At 37.9% G+C, this 21,797-nt stretch overlaps 1 protein-coding gene across 3 annotated transcripts in view; it reads left to right on the top strand.

Annotated features, from left to right (window-relative positions):
- Positions 1-21,797, top strand: part of NEXN (nexilin F-actin binding protein) — a 59,625-nt gene that overhangs the window by 9,368 nt on the left and 28,460 nt on the right. For all 3 annotated transcript variants that reach the window (XM_081225187.1, XM_081225189.1, XM_081225188.1), the window contains 3 exons: positions 16,042-16,120; positions 17,941-18,019; positions 18,105-18,253. In XM_081225187.1, coding sequence (XP_081081313.1) covers positions 16,042-16,120; positions 17,941-18,019; positions 18,105-18,253 — 307 coding nt within the window. Of the gene's footprint in view, positions 1-16,041; positions 16,121-17,940; positions 18,020-18,104; positions 18,254-21,797 lie in introns of those variants that run through there.

The following is a 21,797-nucleotide window of genomic DNA, read 5'->3' as shown; positions in this document are numbered from 1 at the left end:
TAATTAGTGTAGAGACACCAGGTCTTTCCTCTAATTACTGTAACTTAAAAAAAATTCTTACTTTTTTTTTTAACATCTTTATTGGAGTATAATTGCTTTACAATGGTGTGTTAGTTTCTGCTGTGCAACAAAGTGAATCAGCTGTATGTATACATATATCCCCACATCCCCTCCCTCTTGTGTCTCCCTCCCTCCCACCCTCCCTATCCCACCCCTCTAGGTGGTCACAGAGCACCGAGCTGATCTCCCTGTGCTATGCGGCTGCTTCCCACTAGCTATCTATTTTACATTTGGTAGTGTATATATGTCCATGCCACTCTCTCACTTCGTCCCAGCTTACCCTTCCCCCTCCCCGTGTCCTCAAGTCCATTCTCTACATCTGCGTCTTTATTCCTGTCCTGCCCCTATAAAAAATTCTTACATTTTATCGATATATGTAACTTCATTTCATTAATGACTTCACCAAATGAGAACTTGCCAATTTTCTTTGAGTGGTTACTTTAAAGTCTTCCCACGAGAGAATAAAAGGCGAGAGTTGCGGGGTTTGATCCTGGGCATAATTCTGAGGGCTAGCAGGAGGCCCTGTGCAGTGCCTAGAATGTGGTGGGTGCCACTGCAGCAGGGCTTAAAGCGTCTGTAAAGTGCTGTGCGCTGTGCTGAAATAGGCATTGGGCAGGCTGTAAGAAACAGACTTTGCGTTGTTGAAGACAATGGAAAAAGCTGATAATTGTTGAAGCTTTGTGGTGGGTGTATGGGCGTCTATGATATGAGTTGCTCTAATTTTATATATGCATGAAATAATAAAAAATTAAAGAAGATAGATTAGACTGATACATCTAAGATGTTTAATATAAAATATTTAAATTTATGCCAGGTACATCTAGCAACTAAAAAATCTAGTATATCTAGAAAATCTAAGCACATTTTGAGATGTCAGAGACTGAAGGAAAAAAAATCCATGCTTAGGTTGGAGTGCAGAAAATCACCATTTCTATTTATTGTTAGTTTGGGAAAATACTTCATTGGGAAAGAAGAGGCTTAAGAATTGTCTTGGAGGGCTTCCCTGGTGGCGCAGTGGTTGAGAGTCCGCCTGCCGATGCAGGGTACACGGGTTCGTGCCCCGGCCCGGGAAGATCCCACATGCCGCGGAGCGGCTGGGCCCGTGAGCCATGGCTGCTGAGCCTGCGTGTCTGGAGCCTGTGCTCCGCAACGGGAGAGACCACAGCAGTGAGAGGCCCACGTACCGCAAAAAAAAAAAAAAAAAGAATTGTCTTGGAGATGGAAACAGGCATTGAATGTATTTGTTGAGGTGGGAGGTTGAAGGAATGGAAGGAGACAAGGTAAATCAGAGAGGCTAAGGGAACCTGCAAAAGGGCCTGACAAGCCCAGGTAAGAATTTCGGTTCTGGTGCATGATACACTGTGCAGTTTATATCCTCAGAGTTGAGTGACAGACCAGAGTTAAGGAGCACAGAGCAGTAGAGAAGGCAGTAGCCGAGTTGATGAAGGTAGAAAGAATGGCAAGCTGTTACCTTATTAGAAATCAAAAGAATCATGGCTAGAAGTTACTCTGGAACTTTTAAAACCTCATTTTAGGGACTTCCCTGGCAGTCCAGTGGTTAAGACTCTGCACTTCCACTGCAGGGGTGTGGCTTCGATCCCTGGTGTTGGGGAGCTAAGATCCCCAATGCCACGTGGTGAGGCAAAAAAAAGAAAAAGAAAAAGAAAGAAAAAGAAAACTTCATTTTACTAATATGTAATGTGTACTTAAAATCATTATTCTGATTTGCAAATGAAGCAACTGACAAAGGATTAATCTCCAAAATATACATGCAGCTCAATATAAAAAAAAAAAACCCAATCCAAAAATGGGCAGAAGACCTAATAGACATTTCTCCAAAGAAGATATACAGATTGCCAACAAACACATGAAAAGATGCTCAGCATCACTAATCATTAGAGAAATGCAAATCAAAACTACAATGAGGTATCACCTCACACCAGTCAGAATGGCCGTCATCAAAAAATCTACCAACAGTAAATGCTGGAGAGGGTGTGGAGAAAATGGAACCCTCTTGCACTGTTGGTGGGAATGTAAATTGATATTGTCACTATGGAGAACGGTATGGAGATTCCTTAAAAAACTAAAAAAAGAATTACCATATGACCCAGAAATTCTACTACTGGGCATATACCCTGAGAAAACCATAATTCAAAAAGATACAAGTACCACAGTGTTCATTGCAGCGCTATTTACAATAGCCAGGATGTGGAAGCAACCTAAATGTCCATCAACAGATGAATGGATAAAGAAGATGTGGCACATATATACAATGGAATATTAGCCATAAAAAGGAAGGAAATTGAGTTATTTGTAGTGGGTTGGATGGACCTAGAGTCTGTCATACAGAGTGAAGTAAGTCAGAAAAACAAATACCGTATGCTAACACATATACATGGTATCTAGAAAAATGGTACTGATGGACCTAGTGGCAGGGCAGGAATAGAGACACAGACATAGAGAACGGACTTGAGGACACAGTGGGGAAAGGGGAGGCTGGGACGAAGTGAGAGAGTAGAACTGACATATATACACTACCAAATGTAAAATAGATAGCTAGTGGGAAGCAGCCGCATAGCACAGGGACATCAGCTGGTGCTTTGTGATGACCTAGAGGGGTGGGGTAGGGAGGGTGGGAGGGAAGTCCAAGAGGGAGGGGATATATGTATACATATAGCTGATTCACTCTTTTGTACAGCAGAAGCTAACACAACATTGTAAAGTAATTATGCTCCAATGAAGAAGTATAAAAAAATCATTATTCTGATAATATGTACCAGTTAAGAACTTTGAAGAGACTGCATTAAAATAGCTTTCCTATAGCAACTGAGGTAACTTTATGTACTCACCACATTGGATTCTGGTACCTATTGAAAAGTTTTAATAATTCAGAAATGTTTATCAGCATTCTGAAGGAGAGAAAACTATTAAAGTGAATACTTTGAATTTTATAGCTTCTCATTTTGTAAGTTATTAATCAAAATAATGATCCATATGAATAATAAATATATATGAGTATTTCTAGTAAGGATTATTATGTGAAATTGAAGGAGGGCCTGGGACCTCTGTGCTAAATAAAGCAGCAAATTCCACATGAGTTTATAGACTAGTAGGTGAAATGTTGACTAATAATATATGTAAAAAAGCATGAAAGTGGGAGGAGTTGATAAAATGATCAAAGATTGAACGGGTATTTGGAATTTGAGAATCTGTTTCCAAAACATTAATTTGAAAATCTTTTGTTAAGTGTTCGATAGCATATTTTAAAATGTAGTATTGACAGTTTATTAAGGGAATAAAAGTTGAGTCAGAGGAATGGAATCTTTTAGAGTTCCTGGTTTTGATGATTACTACATGGATATTGAAAACCTTTCCATGATGGCTTTTGGGATTTATTTTAAATTATAATTTATTATTTAACAAGCATGGAGCTAGGCACTAGAAAGGAACAAATCCTCTGTATTGTGGGAAAGGAGCATAATGTCTACCAGATGTACAGATGAAAGTCTGGGGGGAATTAAGAGTATTGCAGAATGTAGACCGAGAATGGAAGTCATTGACCTTGGGCATCTAACGGGAAGTTTGGGGTATGGTGTGTGCTGGTTTTCAATTCTGTATCAAGTACGGTGTTAGAACCATACTGGTGTCTACAGATAGCAAGGCAGACTGAACCATTAAAAATCCTGTTCCAAGGCTTTTGTTCAGAGTTTTGGCCAAGAGACTGTTAATAACATGAGAATAGGGAGAGCATCTGTCTATTCAGTGTTGCATTGCTCAATGCCTGGCAGAATGCCTGGCACATAATAGATGCTTAATAAATATTTTTGTAATGAACAGTGTGTTCTATTTATATTGTAGTCTGGCATAATGATAATCATAGTGAGAGTCATACATTATATCCCAACAATCCTTAACTGTTTATAAAGTCCTTCCTCTTGAAGTTGGCAGGATTTACTTATTCAGTAAAAAATTATTATATATGTCTTCGATGTACCAGGTACATGCTAAATACTGTGGATACAGTGGTGTATAAAATACAGTCTCTACTCTCAGAAAGCTCACTTTCTGGTAGAGGAGGTGGTCAAGAAAGTTCTTTATTACCATACATTGTGGTAAATGCCACAGTTAGGGTAAGCATGGGGGTGCTACAGAAACACACACAGGAAAAGCACCTAACCCAGTCTCGTGGAGGCAAGGAAGGCTTCCTGGAGAAAAGTGACAGTTTATCTAAGAACTAAAGGATGAGTAGGAGTTAGCTAAGAGAATAAGAGAATGAGTAGAACATCAGGCTGGGGAGCTAGCTGTGTGAAGGCTCAGGTGTGCCAGTATTTCAGTATGGGTGATGGAGGGAGGTGTGGAGAGAGATGAGATCAGAGAGGTAATTTAAACGACCAAAGTGTATTAACTCACTGAAGAAAAAGTGTAGAGTCAGAAGAAAAGGGCAAAGACTGAAACGTGGGGGCAGACAACACTGAAGAAGTGTAGAGAGGCAAAGAAGCCCTCAGAGGAGCAGAGAAGGAATGGTCAGAGACATGAACAGGGAGAGAACTGGTGTCATGAGCCAAGTGAAGGCTCATGAGAAGGATTTCAAAAATGAAAGAGTGGGACTTCCCTGGTGGTCCAGTGGTAAAGAATCCGCCTTCCAATGCAGGGGACGTGGGTTTGATCCCAGACCCCTGGTTGGGGAACTAAGATCCCACATGCCACGGGGCAACTAAGCCCGCATGCCCCAACTACTGAGCTTGCGCACCTCAGTGAGAGAGCCCACGTGCCACAAACTACAGAGCCCATGTGCTCTGGAGCCCCCATACCACAACTAAAGAGAGAAAAACCTGTGCACCACAACAAAGAGCCTGCATCACAACGAAAGATCCTGCATGCTGCAACGAAGACCCCGCATACTTCAACTAAGACCTAACGCAGCCAAAAGAAGATAAATATTTAAAAAATAGAATGGGGCTTCCCTGGTGGTGCAATGGTTAAGAATCCGCCTGCCAATGCAGGGGACATGGGTTCGAGCGCTGGTCCGGGAAGATCCCACATGCTGCAGAGCAACTAAACATGTGCGCCACAACTACTGAGCCTGCGGTGTAGAGCCTGCGAGCCACAACTGCTGAGCCTGCCAGCCACAACTACTGAAGCCTGCTCACCTAGAACCCGTGCTCCACAACAAGAGAAGCCACCACAGTGAGAAGCCCGCGCACCACAACGAAGAGTAGCCCCCGCTCGCCACAACTAGGGAAAGCCTGCACGCAACAATGAAGACCCAACACAGACAAAAATAAATAAATAATAAATAAATAAATAAATTTGGTTAAAAAAAAAGAATGAAGGAGTGACTGAGAGTGTCAGATGTAGCAATGAGGTTCAGAAGGCAGGAACTGTCCATTTTATTTGACAATATGAGAAAAGTATTATTATGCCTAATTTACATGTAAAACTGAAGTTCATAGAAGTTAGCTGGCTTGCCCAGGACCATACATCTAATAAATGACCTCATCCAAGTTTTCTGGCTCTAACTCCAGTACTTCTTCCATAATCATTGTCTTTTGTTTTTGTTTTTGTTTTGGCCACGCTGCACGGCTTACAGGATCTTAGTTCCCCAACCAGGGATCGAACCCGGGCTCAGGTCAGTGAAAGTGCCGAGTTCTAACCACTGGACAGCCAGGGAATTCCCACCATCATTGTCTTATTGTGTTAGAAACGTCAACAATTAACTGAGAAAGTATCATTTGGATATATTTATAATTCTAAATTCTACGAAGGTCCTTAAGCAGCAAAAGTTCTAGGAGAATATTTTGGAAGATTTCAAATTATATTTGTACGAATCTTTTATCAAATTTAAAAATACACAGGTTTGTACATTTTTGTATGAGAGAAGTTATGAAAAGTTATGACAAGTTCAAACCTGTATATGTCATTTGTTCTGAAATTTTAATTTCATAATACATATTCCACCACATGTAATTATGATCATTTATTGATACATATTGAGCAGCTTAGTCCACGGCATGGTCCATAGTTGGCTGATAGAAAAGAAGGAGGTAGTTTGGGCAGATTTGAAGGTGACGGTGCCCTCCTGGCAGGAAGGGCATGAGTATTTAGGACATTGTGGAGTTAGGATGGAGAGAGGGTACTAGGAGGCAGAAAGGAGAGGATTTAAGGAAACTGAAGCATTTTCAGCTGCAGTTTAGAGTGCATTATGGCTCCATTCCTTGACTAAAGTTCACTGTCTATGACTCCCTTTCACAGGAATTTCTTTTATGGGTTTATGGTTTAGTGTTGAGATTCACTAAAATGTGTGACATTCAACTAGTTTTTAAACGTTTCACAGAGTCTTTGTCATGACTTTGTTGAAGTCAATTAATACTTTAAAAAGCCTTCATAAAACCAAAATTCTCACAGTCACTAAACAAATAAAAGTGAATTTGGTTACCCTAGGAGTACACTGTTAAATAATGTTCTGTTAGATTAGAGATTCAGAAGCCTTTTGTACTCTCGGCAATTTAGCAGAATGATGAGATATATCATTGTGTTCCTTAATCAAGAGAATAAGATACATGTGAATATTGTTACTGGATTCTTCATTGTCATTAGTTACAGCAATAAGAGTGCTGCTTGCATGTTGCTGACTTAGGCACTTTCAAAATCAGAGACCGAACAGTCCCTAACTTTATCATACATGAATGAGTTTACTAAATGAATTCTAAACCACAACCAGCTGAGATAGCAGCATTTCATTCAGTACCTGGGAATCCTTTAATAACCTCACTGTGTGTTTTGCTTAATTAACTCCAAGTAATTCTAAGAGAATAACTGCTAGCATGTATCACTTTAAAAGGAAATAAACTACTTAAATAAAAACTCTGTGCTGCTCACATAGGGCAAAATACCTGCTTCTCACTTATCCAGCACCATGTTCTGCTGCCAGTTGCCAGCTAAATATTACAAACTCACTAAATGTAGAGAATACTGTTAGTAATGTCTTTTTAGCTTCCAACATATTTCTACTGCTCAGAATTGTGGTTCTCAAATAATTGGATTAAAGGCTATGTTGATTACATAAGTAGGTAAAAGCTTATAAGCTGGTTGGTATTCCCATACAAAACAATTGTGCTGCTTTCTTGGCATCAGCATAATACAGTGGGTAAGAATGCAGACTCAGTAGTCACACTGCCTGTTTCAATCCTATGTCCACCACTCATTAGTTGTGTGGTCTTTGACAAGTTACTTGACTTTTCAGAGACTCAGTGTTTTTTTTCAAATTCTATTACATAAACTCTGAGACATTGTTCTCATATTAATATTTTAAGAAATTTTAAATTACTGAGCTTGGAAAGTTTTTTGAGAGAGGGTTTTATGGTAGTATTTACTTTAAAGGGTTATTGTGGGAAATAAATGAAATAATGCCTGTTAACCAGTTGACACATTACCTAGCACATAGTAAAGGCTCAATAAATATTAGCTAGGATTATTATCATCATAAATTATTCATATTGTGATCAAAGGATTTATTAGTGAGATAGTGGGTTTCGATAAGGCAATACATCAATGACTGTGGCACAGAGTTCTTTCCTGTGAAGTTAATAAACCAAATGTAGTCAAATTTATACCTTTAACCTGGTTTAGCACAGAAGGACAACTGAGTTAGCAATGGAAACACGCTGTTGTTCTACCAGGCAGAGTCATGCCTTTTAAAAATTATCTATAAATCCTACAAATATTTATCTGTTAATTTTGAATTTTCTTCTTCAACATAAAACTATGTAAGAGATATGGGTCCTATGGGTCTTCAATCTACACCTTAAAAGACAGTCCTATGATGCAAAAAGCTAATAAACTTATTTTGCTACAATTTTTTTTTATCCTCAAAATGCAGAACAGAGCAAACTGTCGGCAAAGTATAACTTGCTTATATTTTAACCAAAAATGTTAAAGTTAGTACTATTCAAATTTTCACAGATTTTCAAAAAGAGAGCTCAGAATACTGAAATGACATTAAAAATTCTTTTTTCAAAAATATTTATTTACTTGACTGTGCCAGGTCTTAGTTGCGGCACGTGGGATATTCGTTGCCAAGTGCTGGATCTTCCTTGCGGTATGCGGGATCTTTTTTAGTTGTGGGTTGTGGGATCTTCAGTTGCAGCATGCAAACTCTTAGTTGCGGCATGTGGGATCTAGTTCCCTGACCGGGGATCAAACCCAGGCCCCCTGCATTGGGAGTGCAGAGTCTTAGCCTCTGGGCCACAAGGGAAGTCCCTGAAATGACATTTAAAAAACTATTTTAAGTGGTTTTGCTCATACTAAATTTTAAAAAATCAATCTCATTTTATTCTGAATCTATAAATAAGTCAAGGTATAATTTGAAGATTTTTTAAAAATTAGATGACGAGGGCTAGCTGATCAGTGTATTCTCCAGGATTACTCTTGACAGGCTAATTCTTCACTATCACCAAGCCACACAATCTTCTTTTATTTCACCAGGAAAAAAAGGCTTCCTGAAATTCCCTTGGCCAATTAATTCAGCTAAAATGATCAGTCCCTATAATCCCATGTGAGATGCTCAAATTTTCATCATACCCTGTGGTATTACTCTTTTAAATTGCACAAATAATGTTAATGTGCTCACTAGCAGGGAAATGTTGGTTTTTATGGAAAAGGGTAAATTGTGGTGAAGGAGACTGAATAATGAAATTAATCAAACTTATTGATACCCACTAATGGTAGGTATTATTCTTGAGATATCTAATCCTAACTAGGAAGCAGCAGAGTTGGAATTTAGATTTAGGTCTGATTATCAAATTGTAGTAATCAAAGTGTGAGGTGATGAAGGCTTGTATTAGTATGAGGGCAGTGAAAATAGTCAAGTAATATATAAGAGCAAATTTGAAAATAACATTCACAAATCATGACAATCTATTAAAATTTAGGAGATATAGAAGAAGGATGTACCATAAATAACTCTAAAGCTTGAGAAGCTATGAGAATGAAGACTAGGTTTTGTTAGTTATACAAGAAGAAATATCTAATAGGTAACTCTAGATATGATACAGTGGCTCAGGTAAGAGAACAGAACTAGAGCTGCTTGTTATTTTTATCTCAGGCACATAGATTACTCAAACCTTGGTTAATGATACTCTCATTCATGCATGACCTCCTTTTATTAGGTAATTATTGTTAATAATGTAATAAGCACCCACAGACCCACTAAACAACCAAAGTTAGGATCTTGTTAATAATTACATGGAATCTTGTCCAACCCACTCTTATCATATTGTCTCCTCCTACAAAGAAAAGTTTAGCCATAGATGGCTTCACTGGGAAGTTCTTGCAAACACTTAAGGAAAAAATAATACCAAGTCTGCATGAACTCTTACAGAAAACTAAAGAAGAAGAAATACTTCCTAACTCATTCTATGAGAGCAGTATTACTCTGTTAACAAAAGCAGACATTACAAGAAAATAAAACTGCAGACTAATATGCCTTATAAACATGGATGCACAACTTCTTAACAAAATTTTATCCAACTGAGTTATCAGTATGTTGAAAGAATAATGCATCATGACGAAATGAAATTTATCCTAAGAATATAAAGTCTATTTAAGGGACTTCCCTGGTGGTGCAGTGGTTAAGACTCTGCGCTCCCAATGCAAGGGACCCAGGTTCGATCCCTGGTTGGGTAACTAGATCCCACATGCCTGCTGCAACTAAGAGTTCACATGCCACAGTTAAGGAGCTGGCGAGCTGCAACTGTGGAGCTTGCAAGCTGCAACTAAGGAGCCCACCAGCCGCAAGTAAGGAACCTGAGAGCCTCAACTAAGGAGCACGCCTGCTGTAACTAAGACCGGGCGCAACCAAATAAATAAATTAATAAATAAAATAACAATAATAATAATAAACAAACTTACATTAAAAAAATGAAGTCTATTTAACATTTGAAAATTAATGTAATTCACCATAATGAAAATTAAAATCATATGATTACTTCATAGACATAGAAAAGGCATTAAATTAAATACAACTTCCGTTCCTGAAATTACTCCACCACAATAGGAATAGAAAAGAACTTAAACTGATATAGAGCATCTAAGAAAAATCTATAGTTAAAAATCATACTTAATGGTAAAAGACCGAACATTTTCCCCCTAAGATCAGGAACAAGGCAAAAATGTCTGTCCTCACTACTTCTTCTTCTTTTTTTTAAAATACTGGACTATAGTTGATTTACAATTTTGTGTTGGTTTCAGGTGTACAGCAAAGTGATTCAGTTGTACATATACATACCTCTATTTTTCAAATTCTTTTCCCATTTAGCTTATTACAGAATATTGAGCAGAGTTCCCTGTGCTATACAGTAGGTCCTTGTTGGTTCCTTTCACTGCTTCTATTTCACATTGTACTGAACAGTCTAGCTAGTACAATCAAGCCAGAAAAAGAAATAAAAGACATCCAGATTGGAAAGTAAAAGTTAGAACTGTGTTCACAGATGATATAATCGTCTATGTGGAAAATCTGATGGAATCTACAATAAAGTAATAAATTACTTCAGCAGGGTAACAGGATATAGGATCAGAATACAAAAATAAATTCTGGACTTTCCTGGTGGCGTAGTTGTTAAGAATCTGCCTGCCAATGCAGGGGACACAGGTTCGATCCCTGGTCTGGGAAGATCCCACATACCGCGAAGCAACTAAGCCCGTACACCACAACTACTGAAGCCCGCACACCTACAGCCCATGCTCCGCAACAAGAGAAGCCACTGCAATAAGAAACCTGCGCACCACAACAAAGAGTAGCCCCCGCTCGCCGCGAATAGAGAAATTCTTCCGTGCGCAGCAATGAAGACCCAACACAGCCAAAAAAAAAAAAAAAAAAGTTGTATTTCTATATACTAGCAACAAACAATCATCAATTGAAATGTAAAAAGCAGCATTTACAATAGTATCAATAAACATGAAATTATTTAGAGATAAATCTCACAGAAGATGTGGAAGACCTGCACAGTGAAAACTATAAAACATGTCTGAGAAAAAATTGTAGAAGATGTAACTGAATCAAGAGATATACTGTGTTCATAGATCAAAAGACTCAACATTATTAAGATGTGAATTCTCTTCAAATCCATCTACAGTTTTCAACACAATCCCAATGAATATCACAGCAGGCGTTTTTTACAGAAATTGACAATCTGATTCTAAAATTTGTATGTGAATACAAAGGACTTAAAATAGCCAAAACAAGTTTGAAAAAGAAGAGTCAGAGTTACACTACCCTTTTCTTTTTCTTTTAATTTTTTTTTTTTTTTTTTTGGCCATGCTGCACGGCTTGCAGTATCTTAGTTCCCTGACCAGGGATCGAACCCAAGCCCCAGCAGTGGAAGTGTGGAGTCCTAACCACTGGACCACCAGGGAATTCCCTACACCACCCTTTTCAGGTCTTATTATATAGTACACTAATCAGGGACTTCCCTGGTGGTCCAGTGGTTAGGACTCCACGCTCCCAATGCAGGGGCCACGGGTTTGATCCCTGGTTGGGAACTAAGATCCTACATGCCCCATGGCATGACCAAGAAAAAAAAATTGTGGCATGGTGACTATAGTTAAAAACAAACAAACATAATATTGGCATCAAGAGAGACAGATAAATTGATGGAACAGAATGGAGGGTCCAAAAATAGACCCACATATGTATATGGTCAATTGATTTTTGACAAAGGTACAAAGGCATTTCAGTGGAGAAAGGGTATGCTTTTTCTTTTTTTTTATTTTATAAATTTATTTTATTTATTTATTTTTGGCTGCGTTGGGTCTGTTGCTGCGAGAGGGCTTTCTCTAGTTGTGGCGAGCGGGGGCTACTCTTCGTTGCAGTGTGCAGGCTGGTCATTGCAGTGGCTTCTCTTCTTGTGGCACGCCGACTCTAGGCGTGTGGGCTTCAGTAGTTGTGGCTCACAGGCTCAGTGGTTGTGGCTCATGGGCTCTAGAATGCGGGCTCAGTAGTTGTGGTGCACGGGCTTAGTTGCTCCGTGGCATGTGGGATCTTCCTGGTCCAGGGCTCGAACCCATGTCCCCAAGAATCCCCTGCAGGCGGATTCTTAACCACTAAGCCACCAGCAAAGCCCAGATAAGTTTTTCAATAAATGGCCCTGAAAAAATACAAAAAAAAAAGAAAGATCTTGCACCATATACAAAACTTAACTGAAAATGGATCAAAGACCTAAATGCAAAACCTAAAACTATAAAACTTGTAGAAGAAAATGTAGGATAAATTCTCTTTGGGTTCTTTGTGCCAGTACAACCCCAAAAGCACATTCCATAGAAGAAAAAAATTGATAAAATGGACTTTATAAAAATGAAGAACTTCTGCTCTTCAAAAGACACCGTTAAGAAAATGAAAAGACAGGGAATTCCTTGGCAGTCCAGTGGTTAGGACTCTGTGCTTTCACTGCCGTGGCCTGGCTTCAATCCCTGCTCAGAGAACTAAGGTCCCGCAAGCTGTGCCGCACGACCAAAAAAAATAAAATAAAATAAAATAAAAGAGAAGCCAATGAGTGGGAGAAAAATCTTTCCTATTCATACATCTGACATACATCTTGTACCTAGAATATACAAAGTACTCTCAAAACTTAATAATGGGAAAATAAACAACCAAGTAATAAAATGGGCAAAAGATTTAAACAAATACCTTCACCAAAGAATATTTACAGATAGAAAAGAAACGTATGAAAAGATGTTAAATATCATTAGGTATTAGGGAAATGTTAAGACCATAATATGATGTCACTACACACATTTAGAATGTCTAAAATTAAGAAGATGATACCAAGTGTTGATCAAGATGTAGAGAAAGTATAGCTCTTGTACACTATTGGTGGGAAGATAAGATGGTACAACCACTTGGAAAACAGCTTGGCAGTTTCTTAAAAAGTTAAACATACATTTACCATAAGGCCTAGCCATTATACTTTATTTATTTACCCAGGAGAAATAAAAAAGCATATGTCCACAGAAAGACTTGTATGTGAATATTCATACCAGCTTATTTGTTTTTTTTTAATAAGGAGACTATTTTTTTATTATTTTTTAAATTAATTTATTTATTTAATTTTGGCTGCACTGGGTCTTCGTTGCTGTGCGTGGGCTTTCTTTAGTTGCCGCGAGCGGGAGCTATTCTTCACTGCAGTGTGCAGGCTTCTCACTGTGGTGGTTTCTCTTGTTGCGGCTCATGGGCTCTAGAGTGCAGGCTCAGTAGTTGCGGCACATGGGCTTAGTTGCTCCATGGCATGTGGGATCTTCCCAGACCAGGGCTTGAACCCATGTCCCCTGAATTGGCAGGCAGATTCTCAACCACTACACCACCAGGGAAGCCCAATACCAGCTATATTTGTAATAGTAAGTGGAAACAACCTAAATGTCCATCCACAGATGAATGATTAACAGTGGTTAACTCTGGTATATTCATACAACGGAATACAATTCAGTAATAAAAAGAAATGAACTATTGTTATATGCAACAACATGGATGAATCTCAAAATAATTATGCATGGTGAAAGAAGCCAAACAATAGAGTATATACTTGTATGATTCCATTTATAGCAAATTTAAACTAATCTACAGTGACAGAAAGCATATCTGCCTAGGGATGGAGGTGGGAAAGGCTAGAAGAAAAGGGAGGTTAAAGGGGGTCTGAGAACACTTTTGGGTGTAATGTGTATATTCATATCTTTTTTTATTTGGCCATGCTGCATGGCTTGAGGGATCTTAGTTCCCCAACCAGGGATTGAAGCCAGGCTACAGCAGTGAAAGCACCAAGTCCTAACCACTGGACCGCCAGGGAATCCCTACATATACATATATTTTTTAAAATATTTCATTTATTTATTTGTTTATTTATTTATTTATTTATTTAATTTTTATGGCTGCATCTAGTCTTAGTTGTGGCACATGGGATCTTCTTGCAGTGCACGGGCTTCTCTCTAGTTGTGGCGTGAGAGTTTCCTCTTCTCTAGTTGTGGCGCTTGGGCTCCAGAGCACGTGGTCTCTGTAGTTTGCAGCACGTGGGCTCTAGTTGAGGCGGGTGAGCTCAGTAACTGTGGCACACAGGATTAGTTGCCCCACGGCATGTGAGATCTTAGTTCCCAACCAGGGATCGAACCCGCATCCCCTGCATTGGAAGGAAGATTCTTTACCACTGGACCACCAGAGAAGTCCCCATATATTTATTTATTTATTTATTTATTTATATCATGATTGTGGTGATGGTGTCATGGGTATATACATATGTCAGAACTTATCAAATTGTGCACTTTCAAAAAGTATAACTTATTGTATGTCTATTATACCTTAAAATTTTTTTAATTAAAAGTTTAAAGCCAATAGATAAAATTCTAAAAATTATTCAATTAATACAGAAGTAGGCAGAAAAAGAATAATAGAGGAGAAAAAAAAGAGGGGCAAACAATAAACAAATAGTAAAATGGTAGGCTTAAGTCCATTCATATACATAGTTACCTTAAATGTTAATGGGATAAACACTACAATTAAAAGGTATTATCAGAATTGAATTTTTAAAAATGTAACATCCAATTATATGCTGTGTCCAAGAGATGTGCTTTACATATAAAGGGATAAATAGGTTGAAAGTAAATGGCTAGAAAATTATACACCATGCAATAAAGAAAGTTGGTGTGGCCATTTTAATAACAGATAAATTCAATACAATGAGATAAGAAGAGGGAAATTTCATACTGATGAAAGAGCCAATTCAAGAAGATATTATAGGGCTTCCCTGGTGGCGCGGTGGTTGAGAGTCTGCCTGCTAATGCAGGGGACACGGGTTCGGGCCCTGGTCTGGGAAGATCCCGCATGCCACGGAGCGACTGGGCCCGTGAGCCACAACTACTGAGCCTGTGCGTCTGGAGCCTGTGCTCCGCAACAGGAGAGGCCGCAACAGTGAGAGGCCGGCGCACCGCGATGAAGAGTGGCCCCCGCTTGCCACAACTAGGGAGAGCCCTCGCACAGAAACGAAGACCCACCACAGCCAAAAATAAAATAAATAAACAAATGTGGCGTTAAAAAAAAAAAAAAAAAAACCTTTAAAAAAAAAAAAAGAAGATATTATAGTCATAACATATGCATTTTAAAAAGTTTGAAATTGCATAAAACAAGAATGACAGAATTAAAGGAATAGACAGGGACTTCCCTGGTGGTCCAGTGGTAAAGAATTCGCCTTACAATGCAGGGGACGTGGGTTTGATCCCTGGTCAGGGAACTAAGATCCCACATGCCACAGGGCAACTAAGGCTGTGCACCACAACTACTGAGCTCACGTGCCTCAACTAGAGCCCACGTGCTGCAAACTACAGAGCCCACGTGCTCTGGAACCCACGCGCCACAACTACAGAGCCCATGTCCCCTGGAGCCTGCATGCCACAACTAGAGAAGAGAAAACCCACACACCACAATGAAGAGCCCGCGCTGCCACGAAAAGATCCCTCATGCCTCAACGAAGATCCCACGTGCCTCAACTAAGACCGGACACAGCCAAAAATAAATAAAATAATAAAGGAGTAGAAAATTCCATATAGTTTAAGACTGATAGAACTAGGCCAAAAAAAATTTTTTTTAGTAAAGACATAGAAGACCTAAATAACACAATCAACCACCTTGGCCCCATTGATAATTATAGAATAATACATCCAATAACTGCAGAATACAATTTTTTTGCAAGGGTACTTGATACATTCACTAAGTTATTCTGGGCTGTAAACTTACAAGAATCTTTTAACACCTTGCGCCTTGTACCTTCTATACCCTGAATCTTGGGAAAAGAAGCTGAGGGTTATTATAATTTATTACTTGCTTGGATGATGTCATTATTTTTTGAGGGGCAATTAACGTGCTATTTCTCTTTAAAAAATACAAAGCATATTAAAAAATTAAGGCATCAAAATTCTTATTCAATACTAATATATTTTTTTCAGGTGCAAAAAATTACAAAGCTTCATAATCACCCCAAGACCGCATAGAGCAAACATGAATGATATTTCCCAAAAGGCTGAGGTAAGTCTTAAAAGTTAAAAAATAGGGGAATCATAAGGTTGACTGTAGAATTGCTGAAAAGGGCAACTGGTGGAAAGGTCATTCACAGAAGTTCATAGTGACATAGTGTCAAGATGTAAAACATAAGAAGAGGTAAAATTCACAGGCTGGTCTTGGGCCCAGTATTTTCGTTTGGATTCTTATCTAGGAAGCATGATTATTAAGTTTTGTGAGTGATAGTGAAGTGGATGTGATGGCTAGCATCTTGAGTAGATTTTAATATCTTGATAAATTTTAGAAGTTATGTTTTCAGTATTAAAAAACAATTGATGTATATACTTTAAGGAGAAAGAGATAATTCACTCTCAGGTGAGGATCCTTCTTAGCTACTTCTAGCAGCTGCAATTAAACTTATCTTAGGCCTTTTTCTGGTTCTTGGCTGTTGTTACTGAGAGTTGTAATAAGAAGAAATCAGTTGCTGACACCCCAAAATTATAAACTTTAAAAAACCTTAAAATGGCCAATGGCACCATAAGTAGAAAATAAAATAGGGGCTGGGTATGGCACAGATTAATTAAGCAATTTGCCATTATCACTAGAAGAAAGGGTTTGGTGTTCTGAGGCAATGAAGTTTTATTTTCTGAAACTTCTTTTAGAGATCAGTTTAATTTTCAAAAAGATGAAAATAATTTGCTTTCCTGGTTTCAGATGGAGGAAAATCATTTCTCTAGTCTTTTAACAGATTCCTCCTTCTTTGGAAAGCTCTTTTGTCATTTGGGAATTTTCCTCTTAGGGCACATCCTACTTGGAATGATACAGCATTCTTACATATTTTCAACTTGGGTTTAAAGAAGTTCTAGATGGGCAGTATAGCAGTAGTAACAACAAAAATCACTGCTTGTGCACAAAGACCTTGGCTCACCTCAGCCACAAATGAGAAGTAAAGGCCTTCAGTTTTGCTGATATTAGATATGGAAACAAGCAAGAATTAGGCTTATGTGAATTAGTCTTAAACTTTTTGCTTTGTTTTCAACTTCATGTAATTTATTAAAATTAGTCTTGGTATCTTTTAAGCAAGAGATGTAAAATCTGAATCTTTAATGTAATGAAATAGGACAATAAAATACATGTTGTTTTAAATTGGAATCCAGTCTTCAATTTTTATATTTTGCTAGTCTTCAGCTTCAGTGGAACATACCTACAAAATGGGACTTCTTTGCTATATATTAATAACATTTTTACTCTCATATTTTCTGTAATTTCATTTTTCATACTTAGACTTTAGAAAGTATCTAATCAGATTCCGATTATACAAATAAAGGTTTCAAACTCATTTCTATCTATAGTCTGTTTCAATAAATATTTCTTATATTGCTTATTCTGATCTATCTTTACCTAATTTCTTCCTTTCTTATTTTTTTAACTTTCTTCTCTTTATTTTCTTCTAATGAAGCTTCTGCTTTCTTCATCTAAACCTGTACCAAAAACCTATGTGCCAAAACTTGGCAAGGGTGATATAAAGGATAAGTTTGAAGCCATGCAAAGAGCCAGGGAAGAAAGAAATCAAAGGAGATCTAGAAACGAAAAGCAAAGAAGAAAAGAACAATATATTAGAGAGAGAGAATGGAACAGGAAAAAGCAGGAGGTTATTTTATTTTATTTTATTCTCATGTAAATATTCATTTTCATCTTTTACATTTTATTTGTTATTCACATTAACTACATTTCATATTAACTATATTTAATATTTTCTGTGTTTATAAGCTAACTGCAAACTCTGCATATAATATGATCTAGTCTAAAGTTTGGATATGTTCATATTAATTTATTTAACCATCTAGATTAAAGAAATGCTTGCTTCTGATGATGAGGAAGAGGTATCTTCTAAAGTAGAAAAGGCTTATGTCCCAAAGCTAACAGGTAAGACACTTGAGGGGCAAATTGTAAATAAAATTGCAAAAAAGGAAGCATAGCAAAATATCAAACATGTTTCATATATTCTTAGGAACTGTTAAAGGTAAATTTGCTGAAATGGAGAAACAAAGACAAGAGGAACAAAGGAAGAGAACAGAAGAGGAACGAAAACGCAGAATTGAGCAAGATATGTTAGAAAAGAGGAAGATACAACGTGAATTAGCAAAAAGGGCTGAGCAGGTATACACTAGATATTAAGTTGGTATTTGCTTCAGAAACTAATTGTACAGAGTAAAACTAATCAGTATGCTGCCTAATCAAAATATTTTAATATAACAGAAACCTATTAAATAGTAGCTAACATGGAAATAAGATCTTAAGCACAAATATTTAATATCAAATGCCTAGAAGGATAAGGGCAGAATGTGCCTATTTCAAGGTTGAATACTGAGATGACTTTTGTTATATACCATCTTATCATTCTCTCTGCATTCCTTACAATGTCCACATTCCTTATTTGTCTTGACACATTAGAGAATTTTACAAAGATATAAGGCAAGTTCACACATAAACTATCCACAAGCATATAACAAAATGCTGGTCTTTTAATAGCAATCAAAAAATACTTGCTGGTTATTATCAAACACAGGCTTAATTAGGATATCTTCCTACTCAATTATTTGAAACAAATTCAAGTCACATTTTATTTAATAATGGTATTATTAGCTAGCTTAGCTTTGTTTTTTAAGTTGGGGATGGTAGTAGAAGGGAGAAATGTGTGACAGTCATTTCCGTCGTATAGCCATTACTGTTGCCCATAGCCACAGAGGACAAATTAGAGGGAGAAAAACATTATTACTATGATTTTATATAGTCTCTTAATGAACTTAGAATTCCCATATATTTTCTTCTCAGAGCATGAGAACTAAGAAGCTGGTAAGTATTTTAAAATACTCAAGAATCTGATCTAATTTCCAGAAAAAGCTAATGTCTCCAAATGATTCATGAGTGTAATGACATAGAAACTTGAAATTCTAATAGTCATAATTACATTTTATTAAGTAAAGAACTGGTCAATTCACAAAAAGTTCTTTAATATATTGATATTTGTTTTATATTATAAACGATCTGTAGTCATAGAGACATAGAAAAAAGACACAGAAGACAGTTATATTGCTTATGTACTTTAACCTTGTCTACACTGTAGGATCAAAAGAGATGATCAATTTATTGAGCTTAACGAGACAATAATGGTATCTATCTCCTAGCATTTTTAATAAGATTATATGAGTTAATAAGTGCAAAGCACTTAGTACAGTGCCTGGTACAAAGTAAGTGGGCTATAAATAAATGTTTCACCTAAATAATGATACATATAGATAAAATGTCATGAAATCATTTTAGTTTCTCCTCCTTCTGTCATCAGTATTTTAACAACTATCCTAACATCGTCTTCACGGTATATTGTCTTTCATAACCGTTTTTATTGTGAGATTGTACTTGGCTCTTTTTTGCCTACTCTTTAAGTGCCTTAAATCTATTTGCTATGCTTCTTTCAGTTTCTACTACTTTTCTTTAAAAAACGTGACAGGGAATTCCCTGGCGGTCCAGTGGTTAGGACTTGGCGCTTTCACTGCCGGGGCCAGGGTTGGATCCTTGGTCAGAGAAGTAAGATCCTGCAAGCCACGCAGTGCAGCCGAAAAAAAACCCAAACAAACAAAGAAAAAAATTTTAAGTGACAAAGAAGGCAAAGCATATGCTATATTTGCATATCAAAGAAATTCATTTACCCTGACTTTGCAAATAACCACTTTTATGGCACAAACAGCCATTTATATGGTGACAAATAATGTCATATGCCGGATGAATTACAGAAAAGAATTGGAATTTCCTATATTTTATTACTTTGTATCTCTTTGTCTGAAGAAAGGTTGGTGTACTTTACCTCTGCCACCTCCAGTCATCAAAGATTAGTATTCATTTTGAAATGAAATTTCAAACTTCCCCGGTGGTGCAGTGGTTAAGGATCTGCCTGCTAGTGCAGGGGACACAGGTTCGAGTCCTGGTCCAGGAAGATCCCACATGCCACAGAGCAACTAAGCCCATGCCCACAGCTACTGAGCCTGCGCTCTAGAGCCCACGAGCCACAACTACTGAAGCCCACATGCCTAGAGCCCGTGCTCTGCAACAAAGAGAAGCCACCGCAGTGAGAAGCCCCTCATACCACGATGAAGAGTAGCCCCCACTCGCCACAACTAGAGAAAGCCTGCACACAGCAATGAAGACCCAATGCAGCTAAAAATAAATAATTAATTTTTTAAAAAAAGAAATGAAATTTCACAAGGGAATACAATTATAAGGAGGGAGTTCCCTTATTATAATAAGGGAATACAATATATAATAAATCAATATTTTAGGTTATATATAAAATATAGCACTATATGTAATTATATTTATAATACAAACTGTAAAACAAGGTAATAAAATATATAATTAAAGTATATCGTGTTTGTTTGGCAGGAAATGGTGAGTATGCACATGGGGTTCGTCTACCTCTTTTAAGTCTTGTGCCCTTTTCCAAAAAGCACTGATTATACTACCACCCCAAGAACTGAATATGGCAGTGGTTTCAAAAAGAAGAAATGTGTGTGTTGAGGTGAATTTGAATATGATGAAGACATAGGATACTCAGAGAGAGATGGAAGAAAACTAATCATGAAAAAGAACCACTTTCTTTAGTAACCCTAGATACTACATGGCAGGGTGCGAGAGAATCTTGGTTAATAAAATTTTTAGCCTATTAAATTATTTGAGAATATGTAGGTAGAGCAATATAAACTATTAATAGTAATTTCATCTTGCAAATATGGGAAGTCTAATTTTAAAACCTAATTAGATACATTTTCCACTCAAATCTAATAAAATTTAATATAACTTTGAATATAAGAAGTAAGGCATGACATAGTCAAGAAGAGTCTTAATGTTTGTTTGAAAAATCCTCTTGTATAAGTCCATATTCAAGAACGCTATAGAAAGGATTCCTGAGTCAGACAGGTAGCTGAGTGACATTTAAGATAATTACCAGTTCTGAGATTCTAGGATATTATGATGAATTAAAAATAGGCATACTTCGGGCTTCCCTGGTGGCGCAGTGGTTGAGAGTCCGCATGCCGATGCGGGGGACGCGGGTTCATGCCCCGGTCCGGGAGGATCCCACATGCCGCGGGGCGGCTGGGCCTGTGAGCCATGGCCGCTGAGCCTGCGCGTCCGGAGCCTGTGCTCCACGGTGGGAGAGGCCACAGCAGTGAGAGGCCCGTGTGCTGCAAAAAAAATTAAAAAAAAAAAAAAGGCATACTTCGTATTCTGGATGTTGCAATCAAAGACCAATAAAATTTGGGGGAGAGGGCTTCCCTGGTGGCGCAGTGGTTGAGAGTCCGCCTGCCGATGCAGGGGACACGGGTTCGTGCCCCGGTCCGGGAAGATCCCACATGCTGCGGAGCGGCTGGGCCCGTGAGCCATGGCCGCTGAGCCTGCGCGTCCGGAGCCTGTGCTCCGCAACGGGAGAGGCCACAGCAGTGAGAGGCCCGCATACCGCAAGAAAAAAAAATTGGGGGGAGAATCTTAATTTGGTATAATCTGGTTATCTTTGAGGATATTTTGATAGACAAGGTTAATGTCTAACAACTTAGAAAAAGAGAAGTTATTGGTGGGAGATTGAGATGTTGAAAAGAAAGGGGAGAAAGGAAGTTGATTTGGGAAGGAGCAAAAGGAGTTTTCTTTCCAT

Source organism: Mesoplodon bidens, assembly GCF_964165515.1.
Source record: "Mesoplodon bidens genome assembly, chromosome: 2".
NCBI lineage: Eukaryota > Metazoa > Chordata > Mammalia > Artiodactyla > Ziphiidae > Mesoplodon > Mesoplodon bidens.
The sequence above is the reverse complement of the archived record's forward strand: the minus strand, read 5'-3'. Positions and strand labels throughout refer to the sequence as shown.